The following is a 27154-nucleotide window of genomic DNA, read 5'->3' as shown; positions in this document are numbered from 1 at the left end:
TGACTGGTTTACGCGATGGGTTTTTGTGGCGGGGATGATAATCTTTTTTCAAGAAGGAGGAAGAAGAAGGGAAAGAAAGAAACATTGATGGCTTTTTTGCCATGTTCTGTCTCGGAGCTGAGTATGACGACGAGTGTTGGATGATTTTGGCTTTTTTTTTTTGTCAGAGTCTTGTCCATGAAGTGCTGTGGTTCACATGTATGGTGGAGTGGAGGGGGGGAATACCTGGAGTTATGGAGGGAGGGGAGGGAGACGGACAATCTGAGCTGATGGGCAGTGTAATACAGAATTAAAACGAAATGAAAATCTCACATCAGGTATGGTGGTGCTCGTGTGTGACGAGATTTGTGGTACTCTGGCCGGTCTGAGGTGAGGTCTGCAGTGCGCCGATATGAAGTCTAGCAGGTAATGTCGTTCAGTTACGATGGCGATGAGAATCCGGGTAGTTGCCTGTATATTGTTACGGTATCTGATCAGTTCTTAGGCTGGGGAAGGATATCTTTCTGTAAGTTTCATGTCGAGTACCAATCTCATCCCTACCATATTTTAAAATGAAATCGCAATGCCCATGATTTCCCAATAGGCTTATCTATGTCGGCTTTGATGCTTATCGGAAATGTAATCTGCAAGGTTAATAAACACATACATATATAAATTCATATACAGATACCTATCAATTAAAGTGCCATGTCATGACCTCCTGTCCTCTATTTCATCGCATCTAAAGTGCTTCTTCTTACGTCTCTTGTCCGACCAAGTGTAAGTAAGCTCATCTCCTCCGGTGTCGCCTCAATACTTACCGTCGACATCCGAGTAAGCGGCTGCACCACCCACCAGCCCAAGTAACACCCTGGTAGCCAATTCCCCCAGAAATGGCTGGCACCGGCAATGTGCGGCTTTCGCGGGGGAATGTATCCACCCCCACACGTCCTAGGTCGGATCTCCTCGGCCATTGGAAGGAAGCTTTACCTTTACCCTGCATTCTCGGCTATAGCAGCTTCTCTCTCTCATTCTTTTTCTTTTCTGTTTCGTTTTTGTGTAGCTATCGGCAGGAGATTGATTGCTTCCAATTACCCAATATGAGAGTCGCGGCTACACGTCTGGGGAGCTTAGTGCAGAGGAGGGGGTTTGCGAGTACATCAAGGAGGCTTGACAACTATGCCTTCATCGGTTTGGGCCAGATGGTGAGATTCATGCTTCTCAGCTTTTTTTTAAGAATGCTTTCATATGAGATGGATGGTTATATCTAACAATGAGTTCAATAGGGCTACCAAATGGCCAAGAACCTTCAGTCCAAGCTGAAGCCTACAGACAAGGTCTCCATCTTCGACGTCAACCCGACGGCTTTGGAGGGTCTTTCGGCAGAGATGAAGGCTGCGTCATCGGGGGCTGCTGTTGAGATTGCGGCGAGCGCGCACGACGCTTCTAAGACGGCTGTAAGTTTTGTTAATGAGTGTTGGTGATGTCCCTTGCTACGTGTTTTGTCGTTGATGCCGAAGGGATCATCTTTGCTGTCCCGGCTATGATCGGGATTGAGCTTAGATTGTGAAGAGCACCCAACATCCGTGGTTCTACGGATGATTGCAATTGAAACGTCAAATCTTGTGGAATACCGCCCTTACTCTCTACTGTTACTTGCCCGAGGATTCACCCTTTCGTTCATTTCATGTATAAATTTGGAGGGGTGAACATACGCTGACATGCTTGGCAAATAGGACACCGTCGTCACTTGCCTGCCAGAGCCACAGCATGTTCGAGGCGTCTACGAGTCCATCCTCACAGACTCACTCCCAAAGAAGGACCGAATCTTCATCGACTGCTCAACAATCGACCCGACAACATCACGGCAAGTCGCCAAATCCGTATCAGAAGCCGGACAGGGCACCTTTGTCGATGCGCCCATGTCAGGCGGTGTTGTCGGCGCCACAGCAGGCACACTGACGTTTATGCTGGGCGCCGATGCCAGCATCCTCCCTCGAGTCGAGCCCACGCTGTTCCTAATGGGCCGCAAGGTGCTGCACTGCGGCGACCAAGGTGCCGGTCTATCTGCAAAGCTGGCCAACAACTACCTCCTAGCACTCAACAACATTGCGACAGCCGAGGCCATGAACCTGGGCATCCGATGTGGCCTGGACCCCAAGACGCTTGCCAACGTACTGAATGTGAGCACGGGCAGATGCTGGCCGAGCGAGATCAACAACCCCGTAAAGGGCGTCATCGAGACGGCGCCTGCCAGCCGTGATTACCGCGGAGGATTTGGCATATCGCTCATGAGAAAGGATCTGAGGCTGGCTCTGGTTGCTGCTGAGTCGGCGCAGGCTAAGACGGAGCTGGGGACATTGGCGTTTGACATGTATGACAAGGCGGCGCAGCGTGAAGATTGCAAGGACCGCGACTTTTCGGTCGTGTATAGATATCTTGGAGGAAAGGAGGAGTAGAGGAAGAAAATAAAGAAATAGATTATTAATTTTTGGGTCAAGGGAGCTGATAATCTTGATAACCCTGCTGTTAATATTGGCCGGACTGGAATGGGGTACTACTTGCCCTGCATTGTCTACTAACGGACAGATGACAGATCAAGTAAATTCAAAGCGTTGATGATAAGGATAATTTGTCAATTATGAATCCACATCTGATTGAATTGATTCATCTTTTCGGCCGGATAGATGGCCCGGCCGGAAATGTCAGCTGTAGGGCTGCGTGAGGAGCAATTGCCCATCTCACCAGCATGTGATATGCAGATGTAATCTGCTGTATGTAGGAAGGAAATTTTACTCCATATTTGATATTCACCAAAGAGTGGTCGGAAGCGTAATATTGACGCCATAGACCTGAGTAACCAAATGCTCAACTTGAAACGCCCTACATACTCGTACAGTATCAACGTGGACGCCCAGCAGCAAACCGACCCATTATTAAGCCGGACATTGCGTCCTTTCCCATCGTATCGTATTCCAAAGGATCAGCCTCATATACGCGTATAAGTGAGCCGTCTCGTCTCGGAAGCTCGCTGAGCCGCTCGCTCTGCTGGCTTAGTCAACCGCCTCAAGCTGCCATAGGTGGACTATTGAATTACGCCGAACCCGAACTCCTACGGGCTTGGGAGCGCTAACGCGGCTTTACGACCTCGATTCGTTTGAAACACGCGTATTTCATTCTTTTGCCTGCCTCTTGGCCTTTTTTTGCGGGCTGTGGATTTGGTGAGACGGGACGGGGTGGCGTCTTTGTTCGCCTCGGCGGGTGGCTGCTTTTTTAGAGAGCGAGAGTTTTGTTGGCGCGGGCTGGGGATGGGATTCTATTTGTCTGTTAACGAGTGTGGGATTTTAGGCATCGAGCGAGCCGGATTCAAGATGCTGACAGGAACGTGAAAGTCACACGGGCGGGCGTTTTTCGAGTCATCCTTTTGAGGAGATCAGCTTCGTTTATGCTTCACGGATTACGATATGATTAATTTGCAGGCTCGGAGTTGGGATGGAGGGATGAGCGACCTAATCTGATCGCTATCTCAGTGCCTTGTTCGGAGTACGTGTACAAGATACGATACGATACTGCAGCCATGCCAGGGGGTGTGAAAGAGAACCAGCAAACCACATAGCGATATTTTCTCTGAATAAGGTTGTCCAGCCGCCTTGCTCGGATGAGGCAACGCTGCCATGTGGGCTGGGGCCTGAGAAAGGAAGCGAACATCGATACGAAAAAGAGGATCCCCGCGTAACAGGGGGTGTGGGACAGGCCAACGGGCGAATTGCACGGCGTTGCTCGACACCTTTTTCTGCCCTTTTACAGTATTTTCCCGCTCTTTTCTAGCGCCAGGCTGACGGATCGCAAAACAAGGGGACGAAGGATGGATGCCAAGGATTGGCCTTAGTGGATGGGGTTCGCTGGTTGGGATTTCGGGTTTTGCTCAAACTCCATGTTTAGAATGCGTGAGTTTGCATAATCCGTAAATATTGGTCCCCAGTCCAGCCTGCCACCATTTCCCCTTCTTTTTCTTTTTTTCCCTTTCAACCTTGCTGTTGGAGGATAAGTTGCCGTCTGGTTGTTTATCAATCTCTCGGCCTTTTTGTCAACATCGTCAGATCCTCTACGGTTCAGAAGACTAAAACCGCCAAAGGAACCCGACGCTTCCGGATTCCGAAACCCGACGACACATATTCCCAATCATAGGGGAGAAGGACAGAAGGGACAAAAAACCAGGGTTACTAATCAATACTCCCATCTCAAAACGAGGCTTGATAGAGTGAAAGAGGTGGCATAATCCAATTCGCACACAATGGCGCGAGAGTGTCTGGAGATTTCGCCCGCTTGCCCGGTCGAGGCTACGGTGCTGGGCTACTATCCTAACCTTGGATCCGGCATCTTTTTCGCCATCGTTTTTGGTATCTTGACGGTGGCTTCTATTGGTTTGGGAATATGGAAGAAGACATATACGTATGCCATCGGCCTCTCCATCGGTCTTTTGTTGGAAATGCTTGGTATGTATTATCAAAACATGCCACATCTTCATACACCTCTTAGCGAACTCCCTTTTCTTTTATTTTTCATTTATATCTTATATATATTTTATCTCAAAATGCTATATGAGAACATCTCACTTACACATCTCACATAGGCTACATTGGTCGCATCCAGCTTCACTCTAACCCCTGGAACAACGGCGCCTTCGAGCTCCAGATCTGCGCCATCATCCTCGCGCCCACCTTCATCTGCGTCTCCATCTACCTCACCCTCAAGCACATCGCCATCAACCTCAACCCGTCCGTCTCCCGCATCACCCCGCGCTGGTACCCAATCATCTTCCTCCCCGCCGACCTGAGCTGCCTCATCGTCCAGGCCATCGGAGGCGGCATCGCCGCTGCCGGAGGCAAGACCAACCGCAAGCTTCAGGAGAGCGGCAACCGCGCCATCATCGCCGGTGTCGCGCTGCAGGTCGTCGTGCTCATCGTCTTTGGCTTCCTTAGCACCGACTACTATGTTCGTGTGAGGAAGTACATGGCTCGTCCTGAGGCTCAGGGCACCGATGGATGGAAGCTCTGGCATGACGCCAACTTTAAGAAGTTCCGCTATGCCATGTCCGGTGCTTTCGTCGTCATTCTCATCCGATGCATCTACCGGTATGTCACACCCCCCTTTTTGCTCTCATACAAAATCATAATACTAACAAAACTACTTGATAGTATCGCTGAAATGGCTGGTGGTTGGGGCAACAAAATCATGCAAGACCAGCCCAGCTTCCTCGTCCTCGACAGCTCCCTCATCCTCGTCGCCACGTTTCTGCTCACCTTCTACCACCCCGGAATCTACTTCCCCCAAATGCGCCGCGACGTCCAAAAGGCCGCCAAGCCCACCGAGGAGATTAAGCTGGAGCAGCCCGGCTCATCCAGTGAGGGTATCAAGTCCAGCGAGGGCATCAAGGTCGACAACGCCTAAGTTGAAAAGAAAAAAATACAACACACAGACAGACCAATGACCCCTACTTACCTATCTATATAAGTCAAACCATAACTACTCCTACTACAACGAAAGAAAAGAAACTCAGGTTGGTGCAACGGTAGCATAGCTGGTGACACCCGGGAATCCCTATTGCATGAAAGTCTATTATGCGGACCCGAGCTCGATAAGGGGCGGAAGATCCAGGTTCGACTCCTGGGCCTGGGGTTTTTTTACCCCTTCTTGCGTCGGGACACTTTTTTGCAACCTCTCTGGCCTCTTGGGGTGGTATTTTCGTGCGTCTTTTCCCTTCTGACGTATGCTGGAGGCCCGATTGTTTGCTTTGGATGGATGTGGTGAAAAGGTCTTTAAAATTGCTTGTTGCATCTTGGTTTAGATTTGGCGTTCTTATCTTTCTTTTTCTTTTTTCACTTTTGGTTTTATGAAGACAACAGAAGATCCGACGTTCTGTCCATCGTCGTGTTACCTAAAAAAATATCATATAGATTCCCCGCCTATGGTAGAAGCATTCTTTCTCTCTTTATACTTAAATGGAACACGAACTCAAACATTAGGTATAGTAAATAATCTCCTCTCAATATGGAGTTCTCTAATATTCATATATGTGCATGTCATTCATGTCATCATGACTTGACTAGTCTATCTGTTTCTCCGTCATCATCACTGTCTTCTTCCTCTTCTTCCTCATCATCTTCTTCCTCCTCGGACTCTTCCTCCTCGCTTTCTTCCTCTTCACTCTCTTCCTCTTCCTCCTCTTCCTCCTCCTCCTCTTCAGCCAGCCAATCATCCAAAGTCTTCGTCCTTAGACTCTCCCCAGCACCGTTTGACTTGCTAACTGGTGCCGATCTAACAATCTCGTCAAGTTTGTCAGCCGCCGATACCGTAGATCTCTCGCTGTCATAGCGTGCTGCCGTAGCGTCCTTTTCTGCTTCGCGTAACCGTGGATCGGGCTCCTTGCCAGGCTCGACCCAATCAGGCAGTGTTTCGTATCCCCTGAGGCCATGCAGACCGCCACCTCCAGCCAAGACAAGAGTCGAAGAGCCCAACAGGAATCCTTTTCTCGATTCGGATGGACTGGGCGCTTGGGGAGCGGGCTTTGGCGCAAGGAGCATCAGCGTAGCAAGCTGCGGCACAGAAAGCACGGCACGATACATGCGGGCTCGGTCTCGCAGATCAAACGAGACATCATATCTCACAAGGAGCAGGACGTAGTCCCACAATCTTTCGATGGGGTGCTTCTCTACCTCCAGGGGAGGGTCTTCTTCTCCTACTCTATTCTTTTCTGCTTCGCTTTGACGATTCAGATGGTGAAGATAAACTTTCGCGCCAAGAAGCAATATCTGGCGCTTTGCAGCCTCCGATTCGCTGGCAAAGTCCTTGAGGAGAATGCGAAAAACGTCCGGCGCGATGTTGTCTTCCCCGTTAAGGCCAGAAAACTCGCCTACCAACCAGATAATGGTCGCTCTCGCCTGAGGATCGGTTGCTGAGTCAAGGTTCTTCGCTAGGCGCACTACCGTCCCCGCATGCGCCTCTGCATCCTGCTGGATGAGGTGCCGAATGACCGTCAGCGACTCTGCAGCCAAGGTTCCGTCTAAGCTGGTGATCTGGCTTAGGAGCAGCTTCAAACACCTAGGCGCTGTGGCTGCATCCGCCTGTGCGCAGCGGCCAATGGCTCGGACTGCTTCGCGTACAAGAGCCTTATTGGATCCTTGCGAAAAGTGCTCCAGCTCCTTCAGGATGAGACTCTTGACATGGACCGGGCTGTGTGGGAAGATGAGTGCCAGCACTTCAAGCTTCAGCTCCCAGATCGGTGCGCTATCTGTCGATCTGACCAAAAAGTGGCTTGCATACTTGACAAAGTCAAGTGGACGCACAAGACAAACGGAAACAATATTGTATAAAGCGATTTGCTGTATGTCCTGTGCCCCTCTCAGGAGGGCGACCAATGGACCTATAGCGTGCTTTACGTATTCTGGAGTGCCGACGTCTATGTAACACCTTGTGACAGCAACGACAACACCCGAGTTTCGACTCTGCAGAAGAGGCCTGATGCCATTCAGCAGCAGGGTCAAATCAGGGTCTACCGAAGTTGAGTAGGTAGTGGGCTTGGAAGAGCTTGACTCTCCGTAGAAATCATCGATGTTGTTGTTATTTTGGGTCTGCGTTTGGGGAGTTTCGGTTTCGGATGTAGCCGCCGGTTGAGTCCGCCGAGGGAAGCATTTTCGTGCATAGTACGTCATGAGCTTGAGCGTAGCCAGCTGGCTCCATTCGTCCATGTCCACAATCTTCTTGACCAAGCCACGGTAATGCTTGTGTATCATATCAATCCGTTCGGGGCAAATCTCTAAGAAGGCCGACACAGCAGCACCAGCAACGTAGTACTGCTTATCACCCAACAGCGTTGCTAAATATTCCAGAAGCTGAGGAGACTGGCTGGGGTCCAACCGGTAGCATTTGGGGATCGAAAGAGCAGCGGCCTTGCGCACCAGAGGGCTCATGTCGGCCACGCCCTTCTTGATGGCAAGCGACACAATCTGGCTGATGACTGGCACGCGGATGCCAGACATGGTTTTCAGTGCGAGAGCTCGGACCTGAGGGTTCGTATCGGAGAGCGACTTTTGGATCGTGTTGATGGAAAGCAGGGCGAGGTCGGGCTCCTGCTCGGCATGGTGGATGAGGTAGATGTAAACGAGCTTTTTGATTTCGAAATTGGGCGAGGCGACGTTTTTGACGACGGATGAAAAGAAGGGCAAGGTCTTGTGGTTACGGTACATCATCTAAAGAAGCAATAGCTTGTTAGAATCGATCTGGATGGGCGCAAGACAAAGGCACAACGCACCGCTATGACACGCCGCAGTCCCTCCAGCACCTCCCTCTCGTTGCGGCTGTCGAGCAGCTTTCGCATCTGGTTACGGTCCAGCAGCTTGGAGCTTGTGCGGACGCCGCGCGTGGCCTGGGCGGCATCGAGGGTGAGTTCCCTTGCTGAGAATCGAACAGAGCTGGTCAGCTTCACCAAGACAAATCATGCGGACGCGGGGCTTTGATGGATGCTCACCAGCCTCCAAGAGGCCAGAGATTCTTGATATTGACTCCATTGTCTCTGGCCAAGTTTGAGCGAGGCGAAATGGCCCTCGGCAGCGGTTGTTGAGGCCGTAATGGGGCTCGTGGCTGGTCGCGTGGGGGTTGGGAGAGGAAGATTGAGGATTTGGTACGTAGAAAGAGATGACGTGCGGCTTTGGTGGTGAGGCAGCTCCCTGGCCAGGTGGGGTTTAGTGCCGCAGCTCACTAAAACGGGCGTTTCTCCTGGTATTGAAAGAAGATGTAAGATGAATGCTATTGTTCCTCACATTGAAATGCTGAATTAGTATTTTATAAGTTATAAATTGCATGTAAAGATAATTATTTAAGATTAGTTTGGATTAATCTATGCATCATCACTCATTACGTCCAAATGTTTGCACAATAACCATAAACTGGAGAGGCGGAGCTAAAACAACCACCAAAAACACCCATCGTCTTGGCACAGACACTATGAAATCACTTACATGACAACTCACGGCAACAAAAAACACCAATCATGCCGCCATCTACTCATCCCATTGTCCTCTCACCATCCACTCCATCCGAATTGCTCCAATACATCATCTCTCACCACAGATACCCAACAACAATCCTCATTGGATGGCCCAAGCAGACCTTCATCGAAGGCCTCATCGAAGACGTTGCACTGCAGCTCTCCTTGCAGCAAGATCCATCATCAACAACCACAGCAGCAGCAGTATCTGAGAATAGCAAAGAAGATAGACCACAAACAGAGCCACCAGACAATCCAACCTCCAGCCTTCACCCTCTCCAACGCAAAACCCTCCTCCAAACCGCCATCTCTCGCCACATCCGCCTCTTATTCGTCCCAAGCACCACTCATCTCCGCGCATATCTCGGCACCTTTTCCGCTTCAGAATCCAATATCCCGCCTCCAGATATATCAGGCTTGGATGATTCTGACCCAAGATGCAAAACAGAGACCCCTCTGCTCCTCGCCTACGGGTTTCTAGAGCTTCACCGCGAAGGTACCGAGTGGTCTGCCCAAGGCATCGGCACTACGGTTGCGTATCTCGTCGAGGCGGCAGCGAGGAATTCATTCAGGGCTGCTGTCGCTGAACCTAGGGGGGCAAGGGGTCATCAACTTTTGGATGATTTTCTGGATGAAAAGGTGCCTATCTTGAGTGGCACTGCCGTCAGGGATGATGGGACCTGGAGTGGGCGGACGGCTCCTGTCAGGGCAGTGCTCAGCCGCTGGTTCGAGTTTGAGCAAGATGAGAAATGAAACTTCAACATGTTTATAGACACTTTCTTTGAAGCTAAATAAAGTGAAAGGTAATTCAAACAACGCTGCTTTCCCATTCAAATCCATAGCCATCATCAATCATTCCACATTGAAACAAGATTCCATGACAAGCCTCCCAATCTCAACGCCGATCCGTGGTATCTCCGTTATTATATACGCCCGTGAACCTTTTTAATACCATTGCCACATTCCGACAAATATAAACTAGCAAACCCAGTAACCCAAATGTAGACCTTCTCCAGCTCAGCAGTTTAGCCGATTGTCTGCTCCATCTCGGTAATGTATAGCTTGATGTGAGCTTCCATTTTAAGATACTCATCATAAGCTGAATGAACTTCGTTCTCAATTGCTTCTTTCAGATCAAGCATCTGTCTGCCGTTAGTATTATCCCAAAATACTGACACCAATAGAGACTGTATGCATACCTTCTTCTCCGTTTGCTCTATCCTCACTCGTCGGATCTCCATCTCCTTGCCCTTGTCCGTGAGCTCCTCCGTCAGCCTCTTGTGCGTTGCCCGCAGCTCGTGCATCTTCTCATTGGCATCTTGCGCCTTTTGGTTGCTCTGCTCTCGCAGCTTCTCCGTCCGCTCCGTCCATTTGGCTAGCTGTCGCTTGAGCATCTGCTCTGCTCTCTCCACTTCGCGAGCATTGTTTCCTCTTTCTGATAGTGCCTCGCGCTGCTTGGTGTTTTTGGCCATCTCTTCATCCTCTCTCGCCATCTCCATCGCAATCTCTTCCAAGATTTTGATGCAGGATGCCACATCTGACCCTACGACAGCAAAGGAGTCTGCCGATGTTTGAAGCGCTCGAGCACGTCGGTCCAGCGCATCGATTCGCGTTTTATCGTTGTTTAAAATGTCTCGGAGCTCCGTCAAATTCTGTTGGAGAGCCAGCGGGCTCTGAAGCACATACGGCCGTAGCTTGGCGCTCTCTTGCTTCAGCGTAATCTTCTCCTGTGTCCTTTGCTCTAGCAAGGTTGTCAAGTCTCCTTTCTTCTGTTTTGCCTCCTCCAACCGTGCCGCAACCTTTTCCTGGTTTCGCCGGAGCTCTAGCAGGCGCCTTTTCAGCTCCTCGTTTCGCATCGTCTTCTCCCGCACCTGCGCTTCCATAGCCTGTCGGTTGTTCTTCATGTCCTCCAGCCGAGTCTCGTTGTCCTGGTTTTGTTGGTACAGAGTCTCTATCCTCGTCTTTGTCGATTCAGCTTTGTTATAGTGCTCATCAATGACGCTCGTCTGGGATTCTCTAAACCGGACAAAGTTGATCAAGTAACTGAAGATCTTGACCAGGCGTTCGTATGTCGGCTTGTACAGGTCGTTGAAGCTAAAGTCATGGATGCCACATTCTATGAGCAGCCTTCTCAGCGACACATAGAAGCCCATCAGATTGCGCGTATCCGGCGAAATGACATCGGCAAACTCGCCGCAAATATCCTCTGCTGCGGCGCGCATCGCGGGCTCGACCGTCTCGCGTGTCGCATTGAGAAGCAGTTCGGCGAACCACTCAAAGATTTGCTGGACATGTGCGGGGTTGGGCTTCTGTAGATCGGCAATGGTGAAGTTGATGCCAATATCGGTGATGCATCCCACAATCTCGCGGTCCGGCAGCCGCATAAACGCGTCGGCCTCTTCCTCCTTTTTCCTCGACCGCGATTGTTGCTGCGAGGCCGGGATTATGCTCATTCGGGGATTGTAAGCCATTTTGCGGCGTGGATTTGCTGGTCGTCGAAAATCAATGCCGGTGCAAAAACGGTTCCTTGTCGTGGGGTATTGATGGCATGTAAATAATGCGAAACAAGGTTGCTGCAGAAACTCTATGACTAATCACGTGATTCTCTTACCCTACAACAAGATGAAATATTAAGTTTATCAACAGATTACAGCAACAACAGTCTGTCCTATGAGTTGAATACATGTGGTGTATACAATATTTATTCCAGAGCGCGTATTTCATCTTGCATAATATCAAATATTCATCATAAGGCTTGGATGTGGTGGGGTAGAATGTCCTGGTCACATACATTAACATTGGCTCCAAGATGATTCCACTACTAATACCAGATAACCTCCTTCCCATATGGGTGAATTATTGCACAAGAAATGAAGTGAACAAACAGGCATCAGATATTCGCTTTGGAAAAGCAATATAGCAAAATTCACTCCCTATGACTATCGGCACGCATCCTCACCTCCAGGACGCGGATAAGTGCACTTACATGCGTGTTGCCGCTATGAGTCAACCAAATGTAAGTATCCCCGAGAAGCAAGAGTCTCATACATACTGACTTCCTCCATGAAATAAAGAGCAATAGACTCAAGTGAATGACGACACTATGGAAGAGCGGTGTGAAAGCTCCAGTAAACACTGATGCCTGCATTAACATACACGTCCACATGAGCTAGGTGCCAGATAGCTGTCCATTATTTAATGGCACACGGTGCCCCTCCCCTTTCCTCTTTCTAAACCTTTCCTTGTTCATCTCCTCTTTACACTACTCGCCATGTTGCTCCCTCTCACTCTCTGAATACTACTTGCTCTCTCGGTATCATACGGCACATTAAATATAACGAACGTCGGGAGATGGACCCCGCGAGAGCAACTCAGGGGATGTGTATAGACGGCACCACGCTTACATATTTCGTCTCGAATAGAAGCAGGTAAGCATCAAAGTGTGATTTATGCCCATAGAAGAAATCGCCCCTGAACAGGCGAATCTTACAACTGTACAGCAACTTACCCCCATTGGATCTACATACCTCCTCACAGAATACAAGAAGGCGGCGAACAACCCAGACTCCTCCACAGCCGTCAGACAGCTACGAGACAAGGAAGGGATCCAATTTGAAGCCGATTCCAACGACGCCCGAGCGGCAGGCTAGAGCAAATTTGTCTTCGTCATATCATCAACCGTCATCAGCCAAGGGACAAGCATAGTACAGGTCATCCAAGCTTTGGTAAGTGCATGCATATACCTCCCTATTTGAATGAATGTCGGCTCACTCATTACTTTTGTCTGCCGATAGTACCATCGCTTCTCGTTTTCGACGAATGTCACGTCGTCAAAGCAGAATCAACATAATTCTGGAAGCGACTTGACGACATATACCAGCTTTCCACTTCTCAACCTCACCAAACCCAGTTGTTAGGGCCACGCCTAGATCAACCAGTTTACCAACATCCAGTCCATTTGCAGCGTTCTTTTTAGCCCGCAGCGCGCGGCCGACCAGGTAATTTCGGCACTTGTTGCGTTCAGCGGCAGCCTCTCGAAGATCCAGTCAACAAAGAGTAATGGAGAAAACATTCTACCACTACCAGCCGGATTTGACCTGAGCCGAACTCAATTTATCCAACCCATGATGATAACCAGAGCTCATGGTAGCCAAAAAAATGGTAATGACCTAATCGAAGGCACGCGTGATGAAATCTCATGTTCACGAGAACAGCAATCCTGAATAGCGCTTACATCAAATACCATCAGCCGCTACAAGACACTTGAAGGAGCAAGGCTGTCTTTGTTTGCTTCAAGAGATACAAGTGCCAAAGAAAGGCCTCGAAAGAAGGTTTTGAAGGCATACGATGCAGTAGACGAGGATATGCAGTGTGTACCCTTTGCTCAACATCCAGATACCCCAGTCATTTTCATCGGGGATACGAAACAGTGTGTAATCTCTGGCAACTCATGCCAGAAAACATTGAAGGTACCCAGCAACATTTGCGAATATGCCAGAGGACGAAATCGAATCTTACCAGACTTACATGCACATCAATCAGTGCCGCCACAAACTTCACCACATACACCATTTCATCCAACATAATCGGCGAGAACGCCGCGAGGAACGAGAGCAAAGGACGCAGACTGGGTCTATCTTTGGTTTTTGCGAGTAATGTTTGGCCCTAAGATGCTCAGACAGACGTCTACTGTCGACAACCACAACCAGATCAAGCCTCTCATCGGCCTTATTGTCACCTCGCTCCCTTTCCCTGTGTTTTTGCCCATTACTCGAAATATTACTACAAACGCAAAGTTGGAGTGTTGCAACGACAGATTTATAAAACCGATTAGCAGCGAACTTATACATAGAAAGCTCTTTGCCCGCTTGGCTAAGCGGTATAGCGTGTCACTAGTAAATACTTGACATGACAAGGTGATCAGTTCGACTCTGATAGTGGGCATTTCTTTTTGTAATTTTTTTTGACAATTCATTTTACATCAATGTTTATTGCTTCAGTTGTTTTTATTATTTCTGTGACATGTTTGTCTTGTTACCATAATGCACCGAGCCATGAAGTCCACGTCCAACTCTGCGACCCTTTTGCCGCGGCCTGGCTCTTAACCTTCTTCTCTAGCTTTTGCTGGTCTATGGCCGCTGATATCGACTCGGACAATCTCCCGGGCAGTCGTTGATGAATGAGAAGCTTTTCCGATGGCTTCAGCTCCATGCCTTTCAAAATCAAGAGACAGTATATCTGGACTAGAAACTCCAAATGGTCAGTATCACATGGCGTCTCGCTATTGCTGCCACGTTCCAACAGACTCTTAGTGAAGGCATCCGAAGCGCTCCAATTGGGACCTGATAGACTTGCGCCGGCGTCGAGGAAATATCTGGTAATCTGAACGATATCAGAATTGGGGAGAAAAGGCGAACCAGCTATCGCGACGAGGAGATGGTGCCATACGGGGAGGGAGTCTTTCCATTGTGCGTTGGCATCCGCTCCGACGGCGAGTAAAAGTTGGATCATGTCTTGCCTGTGGTCTATCATGTAGATGACTTTGATCTCGAGCGAATTATTCTCATCAAGTAGTATCTTTACAAGGGCCATGATGCAGGACCTCCATGCGTCTTGTTTCTGTAGCTCTACGTGGCATGAATCCCTCTCTTCAAGGAGGACGCGAATCATGGGGGTTAAATCTGGCTCTCTTATGGTATAGACCGGTAAGTGAGCAATGGCGCAGTGAAGTAAGGGTTGTTGAGCCTCGAGTGGTTGATACTCGCGGCGAAGCTGGTCCCGGACATACAGACACAAGCCATTCTGGATCGCAAACTCGAGGAACGTCTGGCACGGAGCATAGCCGGTGTCATCGTCGGATGGTGTATAGCAGCCCTGGTACCACGGGATCGGTTTGCCGGTAGTTGTTGCGTAGAACTTCAGCGTGCGATGGAGATCGTCAAGAAGCTCGACTTGGGCCTCTCCTGATTCCAGCTCTACCTTGTAAGCATAATGCATTGCATCGCCTAGCATCCTTGATAACAAGCCTCCCTCAGATACGTCAATTTCCTCCCACGGTATGGACTTTATGAGTGGCACGAAGCTCTTAAACACGAGCGTGTTGGGCCCGCCGTGATCCCCTGCTTTTTCCGCGAGAAAATCGCTCATCTCCTTTGTCCGCAAAAAGTCTCGCACAGTCCGATGCAGGAAATCGACGCGGTGGCCCATGTACGGCCCCTCATTGCTGTTTCGACAAACTTCTAGGAGGCCCTTGCATCGCCCGTTGAGGCGTCGGCGCAGCTGTTCTTGGCGACGGATTACCTCTACCATGGGCATTTGCTTGACAGGGATTTGAAGCGCAAAGTTTTGGTTCTCAAAGTCTTCGTCGAGGAATGAGTAGATCATCAGGGGTAGAGGAGATCTCGAGCCCATGGCAACTTGGAATGTTCTGACCATCTGTGTATGGTAGAATGGCTCTACGGAGTCGAGCATGTGTTTGAAGAAGGACTCGAGGTCTGCTGGTAGGTCGCGAGTTCTTCGCTCCAGAGCAGGAAGCGAGTCGCCGTTTGTAAGGCCTTCATATAGAGAGCGGATGACGAGATATACCCAGAGAAACACTCCTTGGGCTTTTGTGGTTACGTCTTCTAGGAGAGTCTTGTATAGAGGCTCTTCTGACGGGAGAACTTGCCAGTTAGGGTGTTCTTCCAACTTTCTTTGTACATAGTGACGTATATCTCGGCTCGTCAAGTCCTGGAGATATAGCTTTCTGTCGACAGCTTTGCCGTATTCATCCTCAAATACGTTCCACGGTCTGCTAGACACACAAAGCTTGATATGAGGCGAAGTAGCCAAGGACCGCAGCATAGCAATGATCTCGGAATGATCGCCTTCATACTCGTCAAGCCCATCAATAAAGAAACAAAACTTGTAGCCGAGCCCATGACATGTCGCAAGAGCAGCCAAGGTTCTGCGCAGTTCTGACAGCGTCCAGGGCTCCAAATCACCATCTCCCCTCCTTGACGCTTCCCAGCGCTGCGGGCAGACCATTTTCATAATCTTGGGCGACTTCTTGAAGATGTCGTAGAGCAGCGATCGGAGCAGACCCTCTTGGGATTTTTGCATCATCGTTCCCGAGCTCCAGAAGAAGTGCGTCGACATGACTGGATTCAGGGGCCGCGCCCAGTTGGCGAGCGTTTCGGCCGTGCGATCATGGTCGCAGAGGAACTTCATGAGCGTTGACTTGCCAGATCCTGGTTTTCCGGAGACCCAAAAGATGCCGTCCTTTTCGGCAAGCCACTCTGCAAAATGTACTTTGATGCCTTTTGCGTTCTTGGCCCAACGTGGCTTGAAGATCCATTCGTATGTGTCTTTGTATGCTTCGACAACGCTTTCTATGCGCATAGTCATTGTTTTGTAGTGAAGGCCACTTAGAACTCGCTGCGCAACGGCGACGTCGGTGGCTGTTGTGACTAAAGAACGGAGCGTTTCTGCCAGATATTGAAACGCTTGGGGAATTTCGTCGTTGACAGCAAGGTTATTCTGGCTCTGAGAAGGGCCGCTTTTGTCGGAAGCTCCGTAAGATTTGTGTAATGAGAAGAGACTAAATTTCTTTCCTTCAGTTTCATCATCGTCGTTATATGTCCTGTAGGCTGCTGGATTCTGTCGACGCTGCTCAGCGTCCTCGGTTGCTTGGGTTTGAATCAGTCTGAATGACTTTGAGATGTTGTCGAGGTGTTCTTTATATGCTGAATCAAGACGACTGCTGGCATCTCTCAAGGTGCGAAGTTCTCTGACGACGCTTGACTGCTGATCGCTACATAACGATTAGCCAATAGCTACATTCTTACGAGGGAAGCCATACCTCATAATCACAGAGAGTTGAAGAATCAAGTCCGTCCGATATTTGTCCAAAGACCTCTCCATCCCATCAATCTTCCTTTGACTGCATAATTTGACAAAGGCCTGGCGAAAGCTAAAAATCTTGCGAAACTTTGCGTTCTTGGGATCGACACGTAGCTGTTTCAGCGTGACCTCGAGCCGCTTTGCAATGTCGTCGCATCCCTTGGCTACGCGCTGGAGGTTTTGCTCTTGCTCGCTGCGCTGAACGTCTTCGCCGGCGAAAGCCTTTGCGCTGGTCTTCATTTCAGATGTCAACTTTTGGAGTTTTCTGTATGCTTGGTCGACTTCTAGTTTGTTGCCGGTTCCCATTGGCACGTCGTTATCCTCATGGTGAAGGAGCTGGATCATCACGTCGTTGAGCTCATCTTTATGAGGGGTTTTCTTATTCCCTGTCACAGGATCCTCGATAACTCCATTCTCTTGTTCAAGAGAATCACCGCCAACGTCCGGCGCAGCGACAGGCTGGCTCGGAAGTGGCTCGCATTTGCCATCAGCGACATGGCCCGACGATCTATTCGCTAAGCCAAAGGCCAGTCTACGAAGAATCGCCGTCCTCTCGCCCAGCTCAGCATCGTCTTCAGTCAGGCCATCCGGAGAATGGTATATCTCATACGCTCCCGACAATAGTTTCGAACTCCAGTCGATCAACTGAATCGTTGATCTCGCCAAATTCAAGGATGAGAAGGGATCCATGGGCAAACTCCGCAGCTAGGTACAGGTAGCTATCCGAAACTGTCACTCTCCCACAGAAAGCATGTAGCAAAGCACGTATGAATAACGGCAGCACAATAAACAGGCGAGCGCATGGAAAAGGGTGGTTTGCAAAAATAATTCTGTTTAATGCTTGATAAAATGAGAATGAAAAAGAAAGAACGAGGATTTCAACAAGAAGTACAGCTGAGATGGACAAAGAGCAAGTGTGGCTGATACGGGCAGCCTGTGGCTATGCTATGCAGCAGCATAGCAGGTATCTTGCAGGATATGCAAGGCGAATTGGGGGGTTTTGTCTGCCTGGGCTGAGATGACGTCTGGTGACCTGGATTCGATTGGCCGGTAAGCCTGTCAAGGAGTCGATCAGCTACTCTTAGTGTTGCACACTATTGGATTGGATGCATCGTGTGGCGATAACGGCAGTGGGAGGAGAATTGCATAGATGGTGAGTGCAATGATGCGCTGCTCGAATAAAGTTAAACTGGTTTTAATTCCTGATAATCTCTTTTTAGGATTATATCTTGTGAAAATTTGCTTGGTGTTTTGGGAGTTTGAAGACATCTCACTTACACCTATGTCACGATTAGCTGGGCGCTCAACTTTACTGCATTTACTAAGGCGCACTCTGGATAACAAAAACAATTACATTTCGCTTCAACTAAAGAACAAAGACCTCATCCATTCATCGAAATATCAAACTTCTACGCAATCCATCTGGGTTCATTAGTGCCCACCAGCTTCTTGTTCAGCCGCGTGTAATGCCACCACAAAGAAAAGCTCAGAACCGTCCCCACAGCGAGGAACCCAGCATTGATTCCATGGCCCAGGCGATAGAATGGCGCATCCTGTGCGCGATAGATCCAGACGCCTATGATTTGGCCTGGCCCCGTAAAGGCAATGTTGAGTCCCGTGGCTAGGGATCCCGCCGTTGTGGTACGCACATTGTCTGAGATCCATGCGCACAACGGAGGAAGACCAGCAAAGACGCCAGCGGTGCTGATGCAAAGCATTGCATAGCGGGCAGCGTATAGCTTGCCAGGCAAACAGGCTATAAAAGACTTTGTGAGTTTTCGCCTATGGAAAGATTATCATGAGAGATTATGGATTTACCTTGAATGATAAAGGCAATAGTGCCAAAGAGAAAACATCCGCCAGCTACAAGACCCCTCGTTTTCTTGTGGTCGGATATCATGGCCAAGACAAGAGTAACGACGTAAGCAACGGCATAAGGAGGAATCGTAAAAAGCTGGGCCTGGAGATTCTTGTAGCCAAGACCCGAAACAATGGTAGGGGCAAAGAGTGACAGCGATGAGACACCGACGCCGATGCACATGTACGTGATGTAGTGCACGTATAGCCTAACATCCTTGAGGGTGGCCTTTGCATCCTCCCAGTTGAGTTTTGCCTCTCTATGCAATGTTAGTCTCTGATCATGTAATTTGCTTTCTAAGATTTTGCGTACCCGTGAGATGAATTGACGCCGAGGCGGGCTACTTGGATGGCCTTTTCTTCTTCAGTAAGCCAGCCAGCCTTTTCCGGATAGCTTGGCATGAACAAAAAAGTCAAGATTCCTAGGACAACTATATGTGATAAACCACATTAGAAAAGACTTGACATAGCTGGACCATAGAAGCAGAAGAGTTGATAACTCACTGGATGGAACACCCTCAACGATGAACAACCATCGCCAGCCCTCCAGGCCCAATCTGCCGTCCATATGTCCAACGCCGAATGCAATAGCCCTATGAGAATAAAGAAAGTCAGCCATAATCCTTTACTTGTTCATATCGACTGCCCAAGACTCGAGTTACGAAAACCTACCCGCCAAATGCGCCAGCCAAAGTAGCGCTGCAAAGAAACAATGCAATCCGAGTTGCTCGCTCCTCCGCCTTGTACCAAAAACTCATGAAAAACACCATGCCGGGAAAAATACCCGCCTCAAAGGCACCGAGAAAGAATCGTAGGGCCGATGTGCTGGCGAAGCTATTCGCCCCGGCTATGGCTGTGCAGAAGGCTCCGAAACCAATGACCAAGAAGCCTAGCCAACTTCACGGCACGAATACAGTGGTTAGCAGATCGATCCATGATGGATTTCAAGAGTATAATGTAGAGATCGCTCTTACTAATTGGGTTGCAAAGCCTTGGCTGCAAGATTGCTTGGTGCCTCAAAGATGGAATATGCCACTAGAAAGACCATGAGGGCAATGGTGTACTCTTTAGTCGTCATATGAGTTGAATCCAGCAAGTCGTGGCCCGCATCGGCATTCAAGATCTTGGCATTGCCTAAGTTGATGGTCTATTAGATGATGGCAAGATTTTGGCGGTAGAAGGAAAAAGGTGCATACCGATATTGGACCTGTCCATGTAGCATAGGAGATAGATCCAGACGGTAAAAGGCATCAGTCTCAAGTCTATCTTACGCACGATCCTAAAACAATCAACAGCCGCCTTGTGTTAGTCTTTAATTGTTGATGATTATGTCTCCATGCAGGTATCGACTTGCCTCTTCTCGATGGCTGGATCAATTTCCAGCGGACGCTCGAGATGGGAGCTGGTCCCATCCTCAATGGTCTTTGGAAGCTTTTCGTCATCCATAACTGTCATGGCTAATGGCTCAAGATGATGAGAACTTGGGTATAACTACTAGTAAATGGTGATGGTGGATGCAAACCAACAACACCTTTCGAGTTGTAGGCTTGGGAGGCGTCTACCAACTAAACGCAGGGAGAATCAGACGACATATATAAACGGAATAACGACCAAAAACGTAAGACAAAGCTTACGTTGATACAAAGCCAGGCTCAAGAGTCGCTGGGATAGAGTCTTGATTCACACCACCGCTCCACGAGAGTCGGGAGAAGTAAGACATGCAGGCCCTTGCCGTGTTCCCTCTCCCCGCCCTTGCTTAGGAGATTCTCTCCCCATGGGGAAATGCCACTGGCATCGAGATTAGCCGGTAGACGATAGGCGAGGACGAATGGGAGCAGCGTGACAATGGAGTTAGTGGGGATGGCTTGTAATAGCGCTGGTCGGATCCGGTAGATAGTTTCTGTTGGCGGAGATGGCGCGGGAACGCCTCGTGCTTTGACCAGCCAGTCGCGTGGCTTTGGAGTAAGCCTATCCTCAAGAGATGCTTTCGAAGGTCTCTTCGGGGTCTCGGTAAGAACGAACCCCTTCGCCTTCGACGAGAATTGTTGAGTTGGACATGTCTCACTGTGTCACCTGCAGCCACTTTGGAGCGCACAATACCATGGGTGTACCCTGTATTATTTAAATGATGTAGAAATGGCAGCCAAAGATCTCCTGGCTCAAGTACTTGCCATCCACACGAGCGCCGAGCTTAGTCTGGCGCTCAATAATGACTTCGAGAAGGCGTGCCACCTTGAAGGCCGTCTGCGCCCCCTTTTGATCTAATCCTCCAATAGGCAATCCGTCTCCCTCGGTGCCGTCAAGCGCTGTCCCTTGTCGTTGAGTTGTGCCGCTGAGCCGACCAAGAGCTCTCAGCTGTAACACTGCCCATTCTTGCTGCACAGGATCTGTCACCTCGCAGCCAAACAAAAAGCACACCCACATCAAGCCAGGATGGATAGCCGTAGAGGTGGTGCGTGGGATGCTCGCGTCAAAGGCGTGCTGGTGTATAGGCTGACCGACGCTGCGGCGCATCATGTTGCCTGTCTGCGTCAAAGCCTTGAGAGCAATAGGCGTGTGTTGCAACGTCCAGTATGCTACACGGTGGATGTATATGAAGTGAGCCCAAAAGGTCGCAATGTAGACGCTGAATAGCTGCTCCAGTCTGCGGGCAATGTTCTCGCTCACAAAAAGCCGTAACTGTGAGGCATCAAGGTCCAAGATGCTGGGTCGACGCCGCCAGAGTTCCTCCAATTCTTCCTCAAAACCCATACATGCCTTCATCACTTCCAGCTCATCTTCAGGGGTTCCGCGTGGGCGGTGATGGCGATCGTGACAGCCAACACGCCGCGAGTATGCTTGAGACGCCATGTGAAACTCAAAGGCTGGCTGGAGTAGGATGTTGAAAACACCCATACATACCACATTCTTGGGAATTGTTGGCGGCTCTGCTAATAGCGTAGCAAGTCTTGAGCCACCGTTGCGAGGTTTCATGTTGACATTTTCACCCTTCCTGTTCATCACTAGGGCAGCGGTAGTAGCAGTAGACATCCCGTCAATATCGCTGAGGGCCTCACTATCTGCCACTTCCATGCCTGCTGAGTCGGTAACCCCAGGGCGTGGCTTCCTGATAATTTCCAAAGCCGGCTCTGAGAGAAGATGACGACCACCCATATGAGACATCTTGGCGTCAAACGAGTCCAGCCACTGGAAAAGGCTCGCGGAACCGGCATCCCAACACCGACCATTGACAATAACTTGTTCGGCGATATCTTCTGGGAAGCTGGGTCGAACCTGATCGTTGCCATCGTAGGCCGTCTCAAACCAAGCCAGCAAAAATATGGCCACGAGAAGAGCTCGGCTGCTTCGCTCTTCCCATCCTGCATGTGAGAGGCTCAATTTGAGTGCAACACAAGCAACATCGTGCAATCGTAGAGACAACAGGCCAAAGTCATCGCGGCAGGTGGATACACGGCTCCCCAAGGCAGCTAAAGCAGCTGGTCGACTAGGCTCAAAGAGCATGGCACTGAGAGCTGCAAGGGCATGCATGACGGCTCCGTATTCTATCGAAGTGTGCTTGCCGTTGGCCATATGAAGCACATAACGCTTGATCTTGGGCCAGCCCAGAGGGTGGATGCTGGCAAGAGAGGCGGGGGGCTGAATTGCACACTCAAACGTTTTAAGAAGCAGCTCTTCCTGGGCGTCTGATAGGAGTGGTGGTGAAAAGGCAAAGGCCGGTTTGTATCCGGGCTTGCTCACTTGCCCACTGTCTTCTTGCCGGTCCATGTCAACAAGCTGATCGTCGGTGTTGCCTTGTATAATAGTGTGTACGCCTGGACTGCCGTCCACGTTCGAGGTTGTAAGGATTGTGCCGCTGTCCATTTCAGAAAGAGCACCGCCTCGCCAAGCTGATGATTGATCAGAATTGAAGAAGTTAGGGCTGAGAGCGCTAGTGAATCCCAGCGAAGTGAAAGAAAACGCCGAGTCAGGAAGAGGCAGTCTATCGAACCAGCTGGGGCTCCAAGGTGATTGTGAGAGTTCCCCTGAATGGTCTCCTGAAGGTATGGAGGTAGAGCCGATATCCAGCGCCGAAGCGGTTGTTGGAGTCATATAGGACGCCATTGAGTCTGAGATGAGTCCACTTGGATTTGTATTTTCAGATGAAACGCCAAATTGATCGTTAATGTCAGTCGGCAGAATGGTCTGCATATTTCTTATGTCACTGTCTGGGCGTGACGGAGTTGCTGCTGAAAAGGAGGACATCGGCATTGAGGCCCCCTCGCTACTCTCGTCGACCACGCTGAATCTCCGGGATTCGTCATCAGCGTCTGCGTCTTGTCGAGAGCTCACCGAACTTTCGTCAGGGGAAGGCAATCTTCTTTGGCTGCGTCGAGGTCGTGGAGGCTGATACGTGCACTCGAGTTTGAGTCTATCGCAGTGGCCACAATTCGGTCGTTTCTCATCGCAGCGAACTCTACGGAGGCGACAAGTTGCGCATCCATTTTTGGACCTCGGGCCAGAGCGACCAAGAGCAATGCTTTGACGTCTGACAATTCCGGTTCGAGTGGACATGTTTTGACGATGATGGCCAGTTACGAATAACAAACTGGAGGTGAGAGAGAATCATGTCCACTAGTAACTGTCTGAGCTGGGAAAGAGGTCCGTAATGCCCCAGGCCACGAAATGCGGGGGAGGAGACAGCGTTATAGGGGAGTGGGCCGCTAACAGTAATTAAAGGCCACTATAACTCCCACCATTATAGCGCGGTCATGCGATCTTACAGCTGGAACTTCCGTAGGTGCACTGGGTGGCCAACTCTTTCAATTCAATCCATCCAGTTTCAACTTCACCTTCATCTTAATACCGGTATTAGTGATGATATATGCATACAATTATTCCATCTTTTATTCGGAAACAATTACAGCCATCTACCTCTACAGCTTGGCTCTAGTACTATAAGCTCCCGGATTCAAATTCCACGGCAATTCAGCCGCTGCCCACGCCGAACTTGCTTCTCCTTGTGCAATCACACTCGCCCAGTCTTCACGGCTTATAGATCGTGCTTCATCTGCAGGATTATAGCCCAAGCGGCTGCGTCCATCTTCTTCCGGCTTCGTATCCTCAATATTTGGAGCCGCCTCCCCATCTATCCTCTTGTATATCGTCACCACCGTCGCGCCGCCCATGCCCATGTTATGCTGGAGACAATACCGTGTCGATGCGACTGAGCGGCGCTTTGCCCATCCACGGAGGTGCCAGACTGTTGACAATCACATGATTTTGTTAACGATTTTGTGTCTTGAGATGTAATGATCAAGATAATGAAGCAACTTACCCAGCTCTGCACATTGTGCCAATCCCGTGGCGCCCAGGGGATGTCCCTTGGAGATGAGTCCTCCACTCGGATTAACGATCCAGCCTTTCTCTTTTCCCTTTGGATTATATGTGATGAGACCGTCTCGAACAAGCTTCCATGCTTTGCCCTCTTCGGCCAATCCTAGACCCTCTAGAGCACACATTTCGTTGGTGGTGAAGCAATCATGCAGCTCGATCACGGAGACGTCCTTGGGTGTGATGCCTGCCTGTTCATAAGCACGCTTTGATGCAATCCTCGTCATGTCAGAACCGATAAGCTCAATTGCACTTTTCGACTCGAAAAACTTGGAGGAATCCGTAGCCAGGGACTGGCCAGCGATCTGGATAGCTGTGCTTCGAAGATAGGGATGAGCAGCCAAGAAGGATTCAGACACAATAACCGCAGCTGCAGCACCCGTCTAAACAATATATCGTCAGTCAAAATGATACATCGTGGGAACTTGGCTCTTCGTCACTTACCGATGAGGGGCAGCACTGAAGACGTGTAATATCTCCAGAAATCACTGGACTGGACAAAACATCCTCAGCTGAAACAGCTTTCGACAACTGAGAGTAAGGATTTCGCGTGCCATGCTCTCGATTAATAGCCGTAATGCGTGCAAAATCGCGCCTCTCAGCGCCACCAGGCCCTCCATATCTGTCGAGATACTCTGCTTGAGCATTGGCATAGAGCTGAGGACTCCAACCCGGCGATTTCTTATTACGGTCAGCTTCGGGGATCTGCGTCTTGGAGAGGTCAAGAACACGCGACAGGGGATTCGTGCGGTCCTTGTGTGTCTGAGGAAGCACTCCCGGATACATCTTGTCGAATCCAACAACCATGACGCAGTCTGCATCACCGGAACGAATGGCCTGGTTTGCTAGCCAGAGACCAGTACTCCCAGAGCTGCAATAGTTGTGAACATTGAGGATGGGAATACTCGTCATTCCCAAGCTGTAAAAGACGCGCTGGGCACATGTTGAGTCGCCAAAAACATAGCATCCTATACCCTGGTCGACTTTGTCAAAGGTGAGGCCAGCGTCTAGCAGGGCTTTGACTCCAGCTTCGACAGCGAGATCAAGATAGTCTGACTGTGGGTTGGCGGCGAGACTTGCAGACTTTTTTGGGGAGAGGAACGGCGTCATGCCAACCCCAACAACAAAGGAGGACGGTGAGCCAGGCATTGTGATGTATTCAATGATTTCTTGAAGAGAAGGAACTGTCGTCTACTATGATGCTTGTGTAGATGATGTATTTTTATTGTAATTTGAGAAGCGGCATGTCTTATCACGATTAAAAAAGAGCTGAATATTCCGATTTCGTTACGGCTGCTGCAACATACCTCGGATAATTTGGTCGCTCTAATTTCGCTCCAAGTTCGCCCAGAATTGATCAGATGGCTATGTAGTCCACAGAATTGCTCTGCGCTATAGTTTAGGGCACCTGATTCATAATTGAAGACATTGCTGGTATCATCCATGTTCCTTTGGCGATAGACGACAGCCGAGACCCGCCCATCCAATATGGCTTGTTCTCGCTCTATTTTAAGCAATGCGGTAGTCGGACATCCAAAGGCGAGACGAGCTATACGACACTTACAAAACTTGTATTGATTACGTTGTTCGAATGGGTAACTTTACTTGTATAATATGTGTAGCTACGAGATGATAATGTGACCGTAGAAATGTCGATACAACCGTATTGGCAACTCCGTCAATAATCACACCTAACGCAAAGGCAAAAATAGAATTAAAATATTGATGAGAACAATAACAATTTTTTTCATCACATTAGATATCTCTATACTAAAGATTATAATCGACTCGGCATCCTCGCCGCTCCGTCCAGCCGTATCACCGTCCCATTCAACATGGCATTCTCAATAACGCTCTTGACCATCCCCGCAAACTCCTCCGGCCTGCCCGCTCTCGCCGGAAATTCCAGCGTCTTCTTCAAGCTCTCCCTCGCCTTTTCAGGCATTCCCTCAACCATACCCGTATCAAACATGCCCGGCGCGATACAAACTGCTCTTATCCCCCATCGCGAGAGATCTCTTGCTAGCGGTAGCGTCATGGACGCGATGGCTCCCTTGGCTGCGCTGTATGATACTTGACCTTCTTGACCGTCAAAGGCGGCGGCTGAGGAGACAATGATGATGACGCCCCGCGAGCCGTTTTCGTCGGCGGGTTGAGTTGACATGTGAGGCAGGATTTGGCGGATGATGTCGACGGTGCCGGTGAGGCTGATGTCAACCACCTTTTTAAAGACCTCTAGTGCCAGAGGACTGTTGTTTTTAGAGAGAATCTGTGTACTTAATTAGTCGACTGAAAATAACAAACGCATCTATGTAAGAGGCAGTAAATGAGATCTCACCTTTGCTGGACCGAGAAACCCAGCACAACAAACCACCGCAGCAATGGGTTTGTTTGTCTCCTTACTCCATGAGGCCACTGCCTTCACTGCTGTGGCTACTTGCTCCGTCTTGGACACATCGACCTTGAAATATCTGTGTTTTTGTGAATCTGAGCTACCAGCTGGCAGCTGCAAATCGAAAACAGCTATTGAAGCGCCGAGGCTGCTCATGAGTTTGACTGTCGCTGCACCGAGGCCAGAAAGACTGTCATCGTATTGGTTTAGCGGAGCAAAGCGCACAACAGGAGTATTATACAGCCAAAACCTACCCTCCTGTAACAACAACAATCTTATCTTGGACATTCATATTGATATTTGACTCGCTCGCGCCGTCTTGTCGGATGTGTGTTAGGTCTACTTCAGAAGGACCCGAATAAGTCCACATGTCTCTTCCCGTTACACGCCATTCTTCTCCTCACTTTCAATGACCGCACTGCCGGGTACTTCAAATAAAGCGATTCATACCTAATCGATTCCATCAACAGCCCCTGTTCCTCCACGACTTCGGCCAATTCCCTTAGCGTGGATGCCGCTTATCCCCACACCACCCAGTCGTCTATCGCCTGTCGCCTGTCGCACCGATCCGACAACCACCTCGAAATGATGCTACCAAGCCCCGACTCTCGAGCAAATTCACTCTATAC

The 27154-nt window shown here is 49.6% G+C and overlaps 10 protein-coding genes across 10 annotated transcripts; 3 read left to right on the top strand and 7 right to left on the bottom strand.

Annotated features, from left to right (window-relative positions):
• Window positions 1–1079: 1079 nt before the first annotated feature.
• Window positions 1080–2438, top strand: T069G_10373 (NAD binding domain of 6-phosphogluconate dehydrogenase domain-containing protein; the record flags this gene model as incomplete). The annotated part of the gene is made up of 3 exons (XM_056177583.1): window positions 1080–1184; window positions 1266–1436; window positions 1716–2438. 3 exons carry the CDS (start codon window positions 1080–1082, stop codon window positions 2436–2438), a joined length of 999 nt encoding a protein of 332 aa, XP_056023873.1.
• Window positions 2439–4273: 1835 nt separating this feature from the next.
• On the top strand, window positions 4274–5430 carry T069G_10372 (RTA1 like protein domain-containing protein; the record flags this gene model as incomplete). Its single annotated transcript, XM_056177582.1, has 3 exons — window positions 4274–4475; window positions 4613–5114; window positions 5178–5430. The coding sequence occupies 3 exons, from the start codon at window positions 4274–4276 to the stop codon at window positions 5428–5430; spliced, it is 957 nt and encodes a 318-aa protein (XP_056023872.1).
• A 644-nt stretch (window positions 5431–6074) lies between these two features.
• Window positions 6075–8546, bottom strand: T069G_10371 (non-SMC mitotic condensation complex subunit 1 domain-containing protein; the record flags this gene model as incomplete). Its single annotated transcript, XM_056177581.1, has 4 exons — window positions 6075–6920; window positions 6966–8228; window positions 8291–8433; window positions 8507–8546. 4 exons carry the CDS (start codon window positions 8544–8546, stop codon window positions 6075–6077), a joined length of 2292 nt encoding a protein of 763 aa, XP_056023871.1.
• A 482-nt stretch (window positions 8547–9028) lies between these two features.
• On the top strand, window positions 9029–9778 carry T069G_10370 (uncharacterized protein; the record flags this gene model as incomplete). Its single annotated transcript, XM_056177580.1, has 1 exon — window positions 9029–9778. The coding sequence occupies one exon, from the start codon at window positions 9029–9031 to the stop codon at window positions 9776–9778; it is 750 nt and encodes a 249-aa protein (XP_056023870.1).
• A 272-nt stretch (window positions 9779–10050) lies between these two features.
• T069G_10369 (nuf2 family domain-containing protein) lies at window positions 10051–11496 on the bottom strand (the record flags this gene model as incomplete). The annotated part of the gene is made up of 2 exons (XM_056177579.1): window positions 10051–10167; window positions 10225–11496. The coding sequence occupies 2 exons, from the start codon at window positions 11494–11496 to the stop codon at window positions 10051–10053; spliced, it is 1389 nt and encodes a 462-aa protein (XP_056023869.1).
• A 2563-nt stretch (window positions 11497–14059) lies between these two features.
• On the bottom strand, window positions 14060–17596 carry T069G_10368 (uncharacterized protein; the record flags this gene model as incomplete). The annotated part of the gene is made up of 3 exons (XM_056177578.1): window positions 14060–15818; window positions 15900–16817; window positions 16866–17596. 3 exons carry the CDS (start codon window positions 17594–17596, stop codon window positions 14060–14062), a joined length of 3408 nt encoding a protein of 1135 aa, XP_056023868.1.
• Window positions 17597–18315: 719 nt separating this feature from the next.
• Window positions 18316–20218, bottom strand: T069G_10367 (major facilitator superfamily domain-containing protein; the record flags this gene model as incomplete). The annotated part of the gene is made up of 9 exons (XM_056177577.1): window positions 18316–18662; window positions 18725–19023; window positions 19077–19194; window positions 19268–19356; window positions 19436–19503; window positions 19552–19660; window positions 19738–19897; window positions 19960–20042; window positions 20118–20218. The coding sequence occupies 9 exons, from the start codon at window positions 20216–20218 to the stop codon at window positions 18316–18318; spliced, it is 1374 nt and encodes a 457-aa protein (XP_056023867.1).
• Window positions 20219–20884: 666 nt separating this feature from the next.
• T069G_10366 (uncharacterized protein) lies at window positions 20885–22951 on the bottom strand (the record flags this gene model as incomplete). Its single annotated transcript, XM_056177576.1, has 1 exon — window positions 20885–22951. One exon carries the CDS (start codon window positions 22949–22951, stop codon window positions 20885–20887), a length of 2067 nt encoding a protein of 688 aa, XP_056023866.1.
• Window positions 22952–23676: 725 nt separating this feature from the next.
• Window positions 23677–25282, bottom strand: T069G_10365 (uncharacterized protein; the record flags this gene model as incomplete). The annotated part of the gene is made up of 3 exons (XM_056177575.1): window positions 23677–24002; window positions 24078–24516; window positions 24578–25282. The coding sequence occupies 3 exons, from the start codon at window positions 25280–25282 to the stop codon at window positions 23677–23679; spliced, it is 1470 nt and encodes a 489-aa protein (XP_056023865.1).
• Window positions 25283–25910: 628 nt separating this feature from the next.
• T069G_10364 (short chain dehydrogenase domain-containing protein) lies at window positions 25911–26817 on the bottom strand (the record flags this gene model as incomplete). Its single annotated transcript, XM_056177574.1, has 3 exons — window positions 25911–26402; window positions 26472–26715; window positions 26780–26817. 3 exons carry the CDS (start codon window positions 26815–26817, stop codon window positions 25911–25913), a joined length of 774 nt encoding a protein of 257 aa, XP_056023864.1.
• Between the last annotated feature and the right edge of the window lie 337 nt (window positions 26818–27154).

Source organism: Trichoderma breve (genome assembly GCF_028502605.1).
Source record: "Trichoderma breve strain T069 chromosome 7 map unlocalized scaffold00007, whole genome shotgun sequence".
Classification (NCBI taxonomy): Eukaryota; Fungi; Ascomycota; class Sordariomycetes; order Hypocreales; family Hypocreaceae; genus Trichoderma; species Trichoderma breve.
Note: the sequence above shows the minus strand (reverse complement) of the source record. Positions and strands in the feature narration are given on the sequence as shown.